Source organism: Rousettus aegyptiacus, unplaced genomic scaffold, assembly GCF_014176215.1.
Source record: "Rousettus aegyptiacus isolate mRouAeg1 unplaced genomic scaffold, mRouAeg1.p scaffold_m13_p_2, whole genome shotgun sequence".
Classification (NCBI taxonomy): domain Eukaryota; kingdom Metazoa; phylum Chordata; class Mammalia; order Chiroptera; family Pteropodidae; genus Rousettus; species Rousettus aegyptiacus.
In genome coordinates, this window is record NW_023416295.1 from 42,647,220 (window position 1) to 42,660,891 (window position 13,672).

The 13,672-nt window shown below is 41.5% G+C and overlaps 1 protein-coding gene across 9 annotated transcripts in view; it reads left to right on the forward strand.

The window, feature by feature from the left end:
- The window catches only part of TTN (titin), a 265,304-nt gene extending 255,041 nt beyond the window's left edge, over positions 1 to 10,263 (forward strand). For all 9 annotated transcript variants that reach the window (XM_016152571.2, XM_036235757.1, XM_036235759.1 and 6 more), the window contains 6 exons: positions 43 to 5,813; positions 5,941 to 6,097; positions 7,006 to 7,697; positions 7,790 to 7,943; positions 8,493 to 8,795; positions 8,934 to 10,263. In XM_016152571.2, the coding sequence (XP_016008057.2) occupies positions 43 to 5,813; positions 5,941 to 6,097; positions 7,006 to 7,697; positions 7,790 to 7,943; positions 8,493 to 8,795; positions 8,934 to 9,232 (7,376 nt within the window). In that variant the 3' untranslated portion in view covers positions 9,233 to 10,263. The remainder of the gene's footprint in view (positions 1 to 42; positions 5,814 to 5,940; positions 6,098 to 7,005; positions 7,698 to 7,789; positions 7,944 to 8,492; positions 8,796 to 8,933) is intronic.
- Positions 10,264 to 13,672: the final 3,409 nt, after the last annotated feature.

The following is a 13,672-nucleotide window of genomic DNA, read 5'->3' on the forward strand; positions in this document are numbered from 1 at the left end:
TATTGCTAAATTATATTCTTTTTTCCTTTTGTTCTGATATAGTTCCAGCTAAGATACACTTGCCAAAAACTCTTGAAGGCATGGGAGCAGTTCACGCTCTCCGAGGTGAGGTAATCAGCATCAAGATCCCTTTCAGTGGCAAACCAGACCCCGTGATCACCTGGCAGAAAGGACAAGACCTCATCGACAATAATGGTCACTATCAAGTTATCGTCACAAGATCTTTCACATCACTTGTTTTCCTCAATGGAGTGGAGAGAAAAGATGCTGGTTTCTATGTGGTCTGTGCTAAAAACAGATTTGGAATTGATCAGAAGACAGTTGAACTGGATGTGGCTGATGTTCCTGACCCACCCAGAGGAGTCAAAGTTAGTGACGTCTCACGAGATTCTGTCAACTTAACCTGGACTGAGCCTGCTTCTGATGGTGGCAGCAAAATCACCAACTACATTGTTGAAAAATGTGCAACTACTGCAGAAAGATGGCTCCGTGTAGGACAGGCCCGAGAAACACGTTATACCGTGATCAACTTATTTGGAAAAACAAGTTATCAGTTCCGTGTAATAGCTGAAAATAAATTTGGCCTGAGCAAGCCTTCTGAGCCTTCAGAACCAACCATAACCAAAGAAGATAAGACCAGAGCTATGAACTATGATGAAGAGGTAGATGAAACCAGGGAAGTTTCCATGACTAAAGCATCTCACTCTTCAACCAAGGAACTCTATGAGAAATATATGATTGCCGAAGATCTTGGGCGTGGTCAGTTTGGAATAGTTCACCGTTGTGTTGAAACATCCTCAAAGAAGACATACATGGCCAAATTTGTTAAAGTCAAAGGGACTGATCAGGTTTTGGTGAAGAAAGAAATTTCCATTCTAAACATTGCTAGGCACAGAAACATCTTATACCTCCATGAATCATTTGAAAGCATGGAAGAATTAATTATGATCTTTGAGTTCATATCAGGACTTGACATATTTGAACGCATTAACACAAGTGCTTTTGAACTTAATGAAAGAGAAATTGTAAGTTATGTTCGCCAAGTTTGCGAAGCTCTTGAGTTCTTACATAGTCAAAGTATTGGACACTTTGACATTAGACCAGAAAATATCATTTACCAAACCAGAAGGAGCTCTACCATTAAAATCATAGAATTTGGTCAAGCCCGTCAGCTGAAGCCAGGGGACAACTTTAGGCTTCTGTTCACTGCTCCTGAATACTATGCACCTGAAGTCCATCAGCATGATGTTGTCAGCACAGCCACAGATATGTGGTCACTTGGAACACTGGTGTATGTGCTGTTGAGTGGTATCAATCCATTCCTGGCTGAAACTAACCAACAGATCATTGAGAACATCATGAACGCTGAATATACTTTTGATGAAGAAGCATTCAAAGAGATTAGCCTTGAAGCCATGGATTTTGTTGACCGACTGTTAGTGAAAGAGAGAAAATCTCGCATGACAGCATCTGAGGCACTCCAGCACCCGTGGCTGAAGCAGAAGATAGAAAGAGTCAGTACTAAAGTTATCAGAACATTAAAACACCGGCGTTACTATCACACTTTGATCAAGAAAGACCTCAACATGGTTGTGTCAGCAGCCCGGATCTCCTGTGGTGGCGCAATTCGATCTCAGAAGGGAGTGAGTGTTGCTAAAGTTAAAGTAGCATCCATTGAAATTGGCCCAATTTCTGGGCAGATAATGCATGCAGTTGGCGAAGAAGGAGGATATGTCAAATACATCTGCAAAATTGAAAATTATGATCAGTCTACCCAAGTGACTTGGTACTTTGGTGTCAGACAGCTTGAGAACAGTGAGAAATATGAAATCACCTATGAAGATGGAGTGGCCACCATGTATATCAAAGACATCACTAAATTTGATGATGGTACCTACAGATGCAAAGTCGTCAATGACTATGGTGAAGACAGTTCTTACGCAGAGCTATTTGTTAAAGGAGTGAGAGAAGTTTATGACTATTACTGCCGTAGAATCATGAAGAAAATTAAGCGCAGAACAGATACCATGAGGCTCCTGGAAAGGCCACCAGAATTCACCCTGCCTCTCTATAATAAGACAGCCTACGTGGGTGAAAATGTCCGGTTTGGAGTAACTATCACTGTCCACCCAGAACCTCGTGTAACATGGTATAAATCAGGTCAGAAAATCAAACCAGGTGATGATGATAAGAAGTACACATTTGAGTCCGACAAAGGTCTTTACCAATTAACGATCAACAGTGTAACTACCGATGATGATGCTGAATATACTGTTGTGGCAAAGAACAAATATGGTGAGGACAGCTGTAAAGCAAAGTTGACAGTAACCCCACATCCACCTCCAACAGACACAACATTAAGACCCATGTTCAAACGGCTACTGGCAAACGCAGAATGCCAGGAAGGACAAAGTGTCTGCTTTGAGATCAGAGTGTCTGGCATCCCCCCGCCAACATTAAAATGGGAGAAAGATGGTAAGCCACTGTCCCTTGGGCCTAACATTGAAATTATCCACGAAGGCTTGGATTATTATGCTTTGCACATCCGGGATACTTTGCCTGAAGACACTGGTTATTATAGGGTCACAGCCACAAACACAGCAGGATCCACCAGCTGCCAGGCTCACCTACAAGTGGAACGCTTGAGGTACGTCAAACAAGAATTCAAGAGTCAAGAGGAGCGCGAACGGCACGTACAAAAGCAGATTGACAAGACATTAAGAATGGCTGAAATTCTTTCTGGAACTGAAACCGTGCCACTGACACAGGTAGCCCAAGAGGCTCTGAGAGAAGCTGCAATTCTTTACAAGCCAGCTGTAAGCACCAAGACCGTGAAGGGGGAATTCCGACTTGAGACAGAAGAAAAGAAGGAAGAGAGGAAACTTCGTATGCCCTATGAAGTACCAGAGCCACGGAAGTACAAACAGACCATCATAGAAGAAGACCAACGCATTAAGCAGTTTGTGCCCATGTCTGACATGAAATGGTACAAAAAAATACGTGATCAATTTGAAATGCCTGGGAAAATTGACAGAGTTGTACAGAAAAGACCCAAGCGCATCCGCCTTTCAAGATGGGAACAGTTCTATGTGACGCCTCTTCCTCGCTTTACAGATCAATACAGACCTAAGTGGCGTATTCCCAAACTGACCCAAGACGATCTTGAAATGGTGAGACCAGCTCGCCGGCGTACGCCTTCTCCGGATTATACTTTCTATTACAGACCTAGAAGACGCTCTCTTGGTGACATTTCAGATGAAGAATTACTCCTTCCCATTGATGACTACCTGGCAATGAAAAGAACCGAGGAAGAGAGGCTGCGTCTTGAAGAAGAGCTTGAGTTAGGTTTTTCAGCTTCGCCCCCAAGCCGAAGCCCTCCACGTTTTGAGCTTTCTAGTCTGCGTTACTCTTCACCACAAGCTCACGTCAAGGTGGAGGAAACAAGGAAAGACTTCAGATATTCAACCTATCACATCCCAGCAAAGGCTGAGACTAGTACAAGTTACGCAGAGCTGCGGGAACGGCATGCCCAGGCCTCATACAGACAACCGAAACAACGGCAAAGGATCATGGCTGAGAAAGAGGATGAAGAGTTGCTTCGTCCAGTTACAACCACCCAGCGTCTCTCAGAATACAAAAGCGAGCTTGACCACATGTCGAAGGAAGAAAAGTCTAGAAAGAAATCAAGACGACAAAGAGAGGTAACAGAAATAACAGAAATTGAGGAAGAATATGAGATCACAAAACGTGCTCAGAGAGAGTCCTCCTCATCTGTGTCTAGACTACTGAGACGACGGCGGTCCCTGTCTCCAACTTACATCGAATTAATGCGGCCGGTGTCGGAACTGATCCGGTCACGTCCACAACCAGCTGAGGAATATGAAGATGACACAGAAAGAAGGTCTCCTACTCCAGAGAGGACGCGCCCACGTTCCCCCAGCCCTGTGTCTAGTGAGAGGTCACTCTCAAGATTTGAGAGGTCAGCAAGATTCGATATTTTTTCCAGGTATGAGTCCATGAAAGCTGCTTTGAAGACTCAGAAGACATCAGAAAGAAAGTATGAAGTTTTGAGTCAGCAGCCTTTTACACTGGACCATGCCCCTCGAATCACACTGAGAATGCGCTCCCACAGGGTACCATGTGGCCAAAATACACGTTTTATCTTAAACGTTCAGTCTAAGCCAACTGCCGAGGTTAAATGGTACCACAATGGTGTAGAGCTGCAAGAGAGCAGTAAGATTCATTACACCAACACGAGTGGGGTCCTGACTCTGGAAATTTTGGACTGTCACATTGATGACAGTGGAACATACCGTGCTGTGTGCACCAACTACAAAGGGGAAGCTTCTGACTACGCGACCCTGGACGTAACAGGAGGCGACTACACCACCTACGCTTCCCGGCGCAGAGACGAGGATGTCCCCCGATCTGTTTTTCCTGAGCTGACGAAGACAGAGGCATATGCGGTTTCATCGTTCAAGAAAACATCTGAGATGGAAGCTTCCTCTTCGGTCAGGGAAATGAAATCACAGATGACTGAGACAAGGGAAAGTCTCTCATCATATGAACACCATGCATCTGCAGAAATGAGAAGGGCTGCAGTAGAAGAAAAGTCTCTGGAGGAAAAATCCACACAGAGAAAGATCAAGTCAACTTTGGCAGCGAGAATTCTAACCAAGCCAAGGTCCTTAACCGTCTATGAAGGCGAGTCGGCGAGGTTTTCTTGCGACACAGATGGTGAGCCAGTGCCAACCGTGACCTGGCTGCGTGGAGGACAAGTGATCAGTACGTCCACCCACCGCCAAGTGACCACCACGAAGTACAAATCAACCTTTGAGATCTCTTCAGTCCAGGCCTCCGATGAGGGCAGCTACAGTGTGGTGGTAGAAAACAGTGAAGGGAGGCAAGAAGCACAGTTTACTCTGTCTATTCAAAAGTCCAGGGTTACTGAAAAGGCTGTGACGTCGCCACCAAGGGTGAAATCCCCAGAGCCCCGGGTGAAATCCCCAGAAGGAGGTAAGCCTCCAAAACGAGTGAAATCCCCAGAACCAGTGACTTCTCAGCCAAAAGTCGTATCACCCACAGAGACAAAACCCACGCCAACAGAGAAAGTTCAGCAGCTGCCAGTCTCTGCCCCACCGAAGATAACTCAGTCCCTGAAAGCAGAAGCTGTTAAAGATATTGCAAAGCTGACCTGTGCAGTTGAAAGTAGTGCATTATGTGCAAAAGAAGTCAGCTGGTATAAAGATGGCAAGAAACTGAAGGAAAATGGGCATTATCAGTTTCATTATTCTGCAGATGGTACCTATGAGCTCAAAATCCAGAACCTCACTGAATCTGATTGCGGAGAATATGTTTGTGAGGTTTCTGGTGAAGGTGGAACTTCTAAAACTAATTTCCAGTTTATGGGACAAGCTTTCAAGAGTATCCATGAGCAGGTGTCAAGCATATCAGAAACCAAGAAATCAGCTCAGAAAACTGCTGAGTCAACAGAAACCAAGAAATCAGCTCAGAAAACTGCTGAGTCAACAGAAACCAAGAAATCAGCTCAGAAAACTGCTGAGTCAACAGAAACCAAGAAATCAGCTCAGAAAACTGCTGAGTCAACAGAAACCAAGAAATCAGCTCAGAAAACTGCTGAGTCAACAGAAGCCAAGAAAACTGAACCAAAAGCTCCTGAACCAATTTCCTCAAAACCAGTAATTGTTACTGGGCTACAGGATACAACTGTTTCCTCAGACAGCATTGCTAAGTTTACAGTTAAAGTTACTGGAGAACCCCAGCCAACTGTCATCTGGACAAAGGATGGAAAGGTAACCAGTTCTTAAATGTTCTTTAAGTTTATCTTCTAAAGAGCTAACCTCTTCCCTCATCCCCATTTCCCAAATGAAGTTAAAAATTAAATCACTGTTAAAAACTCAAATCACTTACATTCTACAGGCTATTGCACAAGGAGGTAAATATAAACTCTCTGAAGACAAAGAAGGATTCTTCTTAGAAATTCATAAGACTGATACTTCTGACAGTGGGCTTTATACTTGCACAGTAACAAATTCAGCTGGATCTGTGTCCTCCAGCTGCAGATTAACCATAAAAGGTAGGTTGGCTTTCGTTCTTACCAACATTTTTCAGAAAACAATATTAAGGAAACATTTCTATACACTCTCCCTCACACACATACACACACACACACACACACACACACACACACACACACACGAGAAAGTATTAGAACTATTTTCCATGTCTACGGCCATGCCACCCTGAACGTGCTTGATCTTGGAAGCTAAGGAGGGTCAATCCTGGTTAGCACTTGGATGGGAGACCACCTAGGGATACTAGGTGCTGTAGGCATTTAAAAAATTAAATAAGTAAAAATTAAAAAATAAAAATAAAACTGTTTTCCAACTTCCAGAATACTATTTGTCTACAAATGTGGAAATACACATATTTGAAGTTAGCATGTACTTTTAGATTTACATAAAAAGCAGGCATTAGGGGCCTACTTGTATGTGGTGTTATATAAGATTCCATAAGTCCAGCCCCTGCTCCCAAGAATGTTTAAGAATAAAGTCAGGTGAATATATAAAATGATATTTCTTCCCTAAACCTTCACTCTTGCTAAGTTAATAAAAGAGCTATATGTTTTACCAATTAAAATTAGTTTGCTTTCATCTCAATCTTCTAAAACATAATTCATTTTTTTATTAATCAAAATACACACATCTCCTAAATCCTTTGACTATTCTTTTCAAGACTTTTTCTTTCTTAAGTCATAAGAATGATCTTCAATTTAGTTTAGCTTAAAGAATCGATACACTGATCCCAAAAGTAATACAGGACAATTTTCCAAGATTGATACTGAGAAAAATTAGATATTACCTACACTGCATATAGAAGTCAACATTTTTTTTCCTTTGTATATTATTCACTCGCAGAATCTACAAAAGTAAAGGGTGGGGCCTCTTTCCAATTAAGTTTGCCTTACAGTGATTTTTTTTTTAGCTGTAAAAGACGCAGAGACACAGAAAGTATCTACACAGAAGACCTCTGAAATTACATCTCAAAAGAAGGCAGTTGTCCAAGAGGAAATTTCCCAAAAAGCCTTAATTTCTGAACAAATCAAGATGTCAGAGGTAAAATCTCAAGAAAAATTATCCCTCGAAGAAGAAGCTTCAAAAGTTATGATTTCTGAAAAAGTCAAGAAATCAGAAGCAGCCTCTATGGAGAAATCCATTGTCCATGAGGAAATCACTAAAACATCACAGGCATCAGAAGAAATCAGAACTCAAGCTGAAATTAAAGCATTTTCTACTCAGATGAACATAACTGATGGTCAGAAAGTGACTTTAAAAGCCAACATTGCTGGCGCCACTGATGTGAAATGGGTACTGAATGGAGTGGAACTCGCTAACTCCGAGGAGTACAGATACGGTATCTCGGGCAGTGATCAGACCCTAACCATCAAGCAGGCCAGTCACAAAGATGAAGGAATACTCACCTGCATTGGCAAAACCAGTCAAGGAATCATCAAGTGTCAGTACGACTTGACCTTGAGCAAAGAACTCTCAAATGCTCCAGCCTTCATCTCACAGCCCAGATCTCAAAATATTAACGAAGGACAAAATGTTCTATTTTCTTGTGAAATCAGTGGTGAGCCCTCCCCTGAAATTGAATGGTTTAAAAACAACCTGCCGGTAAGTTTAATTATTAATTTATTATTGAAGAAAATTTTAAATACTACATCTATTCCCGACGAACTCAAAGAAACACTTTTTCTCCTTTTTAGATTTCTGTTTCTTCAAATATCAGCGTAAGTCGCTCCAGAAATGTATATTCTCTTGAAATCCAAAACGCATCAGTAAGTGACAGTGGAAAGTACACAATTAAAGCCAAAAATTTCCGTGGCCAATGTTCAGCTACTGCTTCCTTAACGGTCCTTCGTAAGTATATCTTTGCCATTTTCCTTATCTGCTAAAGGCCTTTATGCGTTTTTTTGTTTTTGTTTTTCTTTTTTTCTTTTCCTTTTTTTTTTTTGCCTTTGTTTTCTAAGCACAGCAAACTCTCGAGAGCTTCATGGAATTCTATGTGAAAGGCCTCCTGTGTGAAATCAAATTTACAGTCAAAGTTTCTTTGCAGCTAAACAGAAACTTGGATAAGTTAACTTTCAAAGCAAAGCTACCAACTTCCCTGTTACATTTATTTTCAGAATGCACAATATGCTATTTTCAATATGACTAATCATTTTTCTCCTGGTGATTCTAGCACCTGCATGTAATGTGATGATAGAAATATAAGGATTCGTTTCTTGGAGACATTGAGCTAGCTCTTGACAAATGTATGTATGTATGTATTTGCTTATGCTTCCACAGCCAATTGTTTGGGTTACGTTCTTCCATGTTTAAGTTTTTCTATTTCTGTAAGTCGGTGTCAAATGTCACCAATTAACCAGATGTCATTGATGTTCACTGTGTATCTGCTATGCTCCACAGCTCTAGTTGAAGAGCCTCCCAGAGAGGTAGTATTGAGGACAAGTGGTGACACAAGCTTGCAAGGAAGCTTCTCGTCTCAGTCAGTCCAAATGTCTGCCTCTAAGCAGGAGGCCTCCTTCAGCAGTTTCAGCAGCAGCAGTGCTAGCAGCATGACTGAAATGAAATTTGCAAGCATGTCTGCCCAAAGCATGTCCTCCATGCAACAGTCCTTTGTAGAAATGAGTTCCAGCAGTTTTATGGGAAAATCTAGTATGACACAACTGGAAAGTTCAACTAGTAGAATGCTTAAAGCAGGCATAAGAGGTGAGCAATAAAATTACTGGTAGAGGTAAACAAGCATTGTAGCATAATGGTATAGTCTTTAGTACATAATTCAGTAGAAAGCAAATCATTCTTTTTTCAATGATCCTAAAACTTCTTTGTTGTTGCTGTTCCACAAAGGAATTCCACCTAAAATTGAAGCTCTTCCCTCTGACATCAGCATTGAGGAGGGCAAAGTTTTAACAGTAGCCTGTGCTTTTACGGGTGAGCCTACCCCAGAAATAACATGGTCCTGTGGTGGAAGAAAAATCCAAAATCAAGAACAACAAGGGAGATTCCATATTGAAAACACAGATGACCTGACAACTCTGATCATCATGGACGTACAGAAACAGGATGGTGGACTTTATACCCTGAGCTTAGGGAATGAATTTGGATCTGACTCTGCTACTGTGAATATAAATATTCGATCCATTTAAGAGGGCCTGTGCTCTCATACTCACTCATACTTAACCTTTCACAAACAATTCACATGGACTAATCTTTCTGATCTGTATATATTAAGGGGGAAGAAAAGTAGTTTTGTATCAACCTCAATGAGTCGAAGTTCAAAATTATGCATTTCAATCTTTTCGTAATTGTTGACCTAAGAATATTACACATTTTCTAATGACATGTACATACTGTATATAGCCGCATTAACGGTTATAAAGTTTTGTACCATTTATTTTATGACATTTTACAATGTAACTTTTGAAACTGTTAGGAGGAGAAAGTTTCTTATGGAACGAATACCCTGCTCAACACTTAATCAATCTTTGTGCCTCAACATAATGTTGATGTCTAAGTATGCCTCAATGGGTTGAGAAATTCCCCATTGAAGAGATATCTTACCCACCTAAAAGATAATGCTGTGCACGTCACCTGATAAGTGCACCAATACCTGCCGAATCAGAAATGTAAGGCATTGGTGATGTTTGCATTTACCCTCCTGTAAGCAACACTTGAACGTCTTACATTTTCTCTGATGATGTCACGCTCAAAAATTATCATGACTTAAATATTACCAGAGCAAAGTGAAACGGCCAACACTTTGTTCGCTCATTCTACACTGTCTCTGACCATAGAGAGTGCCTGGGTAGCTTGGAAAAGTAACATCGCCTGGCCATCCCCTCATTAACCAAGCTATTCAAGTATTCCTATGTCGGAGAAGTGCCAACTCTTGGAGGTCTCTGGGTGCAGCCAACGCTTTCGTGTGGTAGCTCTAAATTTAAATTATACCTGAGAAACTGGGGCAACTAAGCAATGAGCCACAGCAAAATATAATAACAACAAGAGGACAAAAAAAAGCTGTCGTTAAATTTAAAACAACAACAATATTACTAACTGCCCGAAATATCAATTTGATGTAGTTCTTCTAATGCAAATATAAATTCAATTGTTAGTTATAATTGCTGGACCTCTTTGAGATAGTAACAACAAAATAAAGCAAGCTATCTGCACCTCAAAATGTGTGGTTGATTGTTTTCTTTGAAATTCTGGGGTTGGGAAGGTACACGCCTTCACAAATCACAAAAATGCTCATAGGATCAAGCAACTCAAATTCAAAATAGACCATGTTCATAAGTCATTAAAGCAAATGTTTAAATTACTGTGTTGAATGTATTCAACAATTTTTAAAAACATAGATAGGATTCTCATGTATAAATTTACTAAAAGTTAACAAAACAATCCCCCAAAATAATCAATTAAACTTCTAAACTTATCAAGAAAAATATTTGATGGGAGCTGATTCAACTAAATCCATCGAAGATATTAAATATCTACAGTATTTTGTGCTAGACACAAGGATCAACTCAAACATGTAAAAGATGATATGGACCTTGTCGTTCAAGGATGGACAAGTTCAAGGAAGATGATTAGTTGTGCAGGTGACATTGACTATGGCTGCTCCAAACTGATGTAGAACAAATAAAGGTCCTCAAAACTAAAGAATTTATTTTAAATGGCATAGTTCTATGCTTTTTAAAACAACTGATATATACTTGGTAATAAAATATCTAGTGCCAGAAAAATCTGTTATTTATCTACTTCGATTAGATAATCATAATTGTAGACCTATAAAGTTGATTCTTTGCCTAAATTACCTCTTTAATGGAAGCATTAATTGTAAATGTAAATACAATTATTCCTAAATGTAAGTCCAAGTGGCCAAAACCAAAACAAATGAACTGTCAATTTTTATTCTCCAAAAGAAGACCTTGGGTCTTTATTAATTTATTCAGCAAATATTCTGTCTTAAGTCAGATTCCCCAAAAGCAGAGCCTAAGACAAGGACTCCTGAAGAAGGAGAAGGAGAGTGATGAAGGAAGGGAAGAGGAAGAAAGCCAGAGAAAGCACAAATGTGGGCTGAGCGGGAGCTTCAGCCTGACCCCCCACAGGGAGCATAAGTTGTACCAGAGCTGGTTCTATTTTGGAGCAAGGGGGCTTCCCTGTGGGCCACCTTATCTACCAATCAGAGACTACAGGCTGTGAGCTGGGGGATGGGGGTAGGAGGGGTGGGGGGACGGGAATAACCAGGCGAGGGGACCTTTAGGCCAGAGCAATCTCCGCAGTCTAGGGCAGTTAAACAGCCAGTACTTAAGAAGCCAGGTCGGGTTCACAAAACCTGGGGAATCTGAGCGGCACCAACAGCACCCACTACACCATCAAACAACTTGAAATATCTATTTTCACCTTAAAATGAGAGAGACGGGACTTACTGAGTAATTCCTGTGGGTGATTCCCAGTCCAGACATACTAATATTCTAACATGTCCTATCCCTGGCCGGGAGATACAGGCCCTGCTGATGAAAATTCTAAAGCTGATAGAATTTCGAGCTTCCTGTAGTCACAGCTCTCAGGCCCTGAGATCCAGGCTGGGCCTGAGAGAGAGGGAGGCGCAGGTATCTATCCAGCGAAGGAGATCTAGGCTAACGGCAAGGCCTGACTTGTTACGCATTAGCAGAAGGCCGTAGCCTCTGAAAGTCCCAAGGCGTGGCCACATGGGCGCATGTGAGTGGATTGCATAGGGAGAATCCCGGAAGTTCATCAGAGACGCTCCAGCAACACCTTCCTGGGTTCACAAGCCAGCCTCCTTCCCCTATCTCCTTCATTAACAGCGCTCCCTGGCAGAGAGGGTGGGGGTGGAGGTATTCCTGCTCCAGACCGCCTTACCTTCAGCAGTTCCAGTGGTTTCTCAGCATCATTGCATTTCCGATTCAGAACACGTTTTCTCGCTTTCTGTCGGCAGAGGGCGCCAGAGAGCAGCAAACTGGGCTCCCTAATTCCAGCCCATCTAATCCACAAAACCTATGAGATATCTTCACTATCATCCTGCTCCTTTTTAATGAATCTTTTCCGTCCATTTTATAAACCCCACACCCTGGCTACATGAAAAGCAGCATAAAGTAGTATTTACACATTTGCATTAAAACTCAGAGTGCCAAGCTCAAGTCTAGGACACACTAACTTGTGTGACCAGGGGCAGATTAGTAAATTTCTCCATTCCTGATGTTCTCACCCGTAAAATGGAATAACAACAGCATCAACATCACAGGTTGTTGTGAGAATTCAACAGATCACTACATATGAAACTTTTAGAGCAGTGCCTGGCACAGCACCCTGTTAAGTGCCAGCAATCATTATTAGGGACCGCCGTGCAAAATATCACAGTTAGGGACCAGACGGAGTAGCAGCATTTTAGAGGGGACCAATCACAGGTCTCACTTGCGATCACTAGATGTATTAGCTTACTTGGGCTGCTGGAACAAAGTACCACAAACTGTGACTTTTACACAGAAAGGTTACAAAATGGAAGTGTCAGCACGGTTGGTTCCTTCTGAAAGCTATTAGGGAAGAATCTGTCCCAGGCCCCTCTGTTTGACTTGTAGGTGGCCACTTTAATGTTCCCATGGCATTCTCCCTGTACGCATGTGTGGGTCCCAATTTCCCCTGTTTAGAAGGACACCAGCATATCAGATCAAGGTCCACCCTAATTTTACCTCATTCTAACTTTATTATCTATGTAAAGACTCTATCTCCAAATAAGATCACATCCTGAAGTACTGGGAACTCCTACATATCTTTTGTAGGAGGACATAATTCAACCCAACACTAGATCTGATGACCATGGGACAGCACATTTTTATAACTATTTTGATGGAATTTCTCAAAAGATGAATTTACTATCTCTATCCAATAATAGCTGGTTATATAGATCAGGGGTCCCCAATCCCCAGGTCATGGACTGGTACCAGTCCATGACCTGTTAGGAACCGGTCTGCATAGCAGGTAAGTGGCAGGTGAGCCAACGAAGCTTCATCTGTATTTGCAGCCACTCCCAGCACTGGCATCACTGCCTCAGCTCCACCTCAGATTATCAGGCATTAGATTCTCATAGGAGCACCAGTCCCTGGTGCCAAAAAGGTTGAGGACCTCTGAAATAGATGAACCATGTAGAGAGAGGGAAGTAGGTAAATCAGAAACAGCCAGTAAAATAACAAGTTAAATTTACAGTCTCTCTGGTAACCAATTCAAAATTAATGTTTTATGATTGTGCTCCAGGAAGAGAAATTTGTTTACACACCTGCTCCAAATCTAATTTTGAGAAATTCAGGCAGAAAAAGTCATTTTCTTGTAATAGGAGAAAATACTATCTGCTAGATAGATAGACTTTTAAAAATGGATTGGCCTATCAATTTTTATTCTAAGTTTATAAAAAGTAAAAGCTTAGTTTTATGTCTTTTGGTATGTCTGGGTCAGTAATTCCCGAACTCTTCCTCAGGATGTTGGTAGGATGTTGTGAGGATGTTGGTAAGATGTAGGAGGCTGTGTTCCACAGCTGAATAAACTTAGAACTTGGATAATTGTACTTCCTT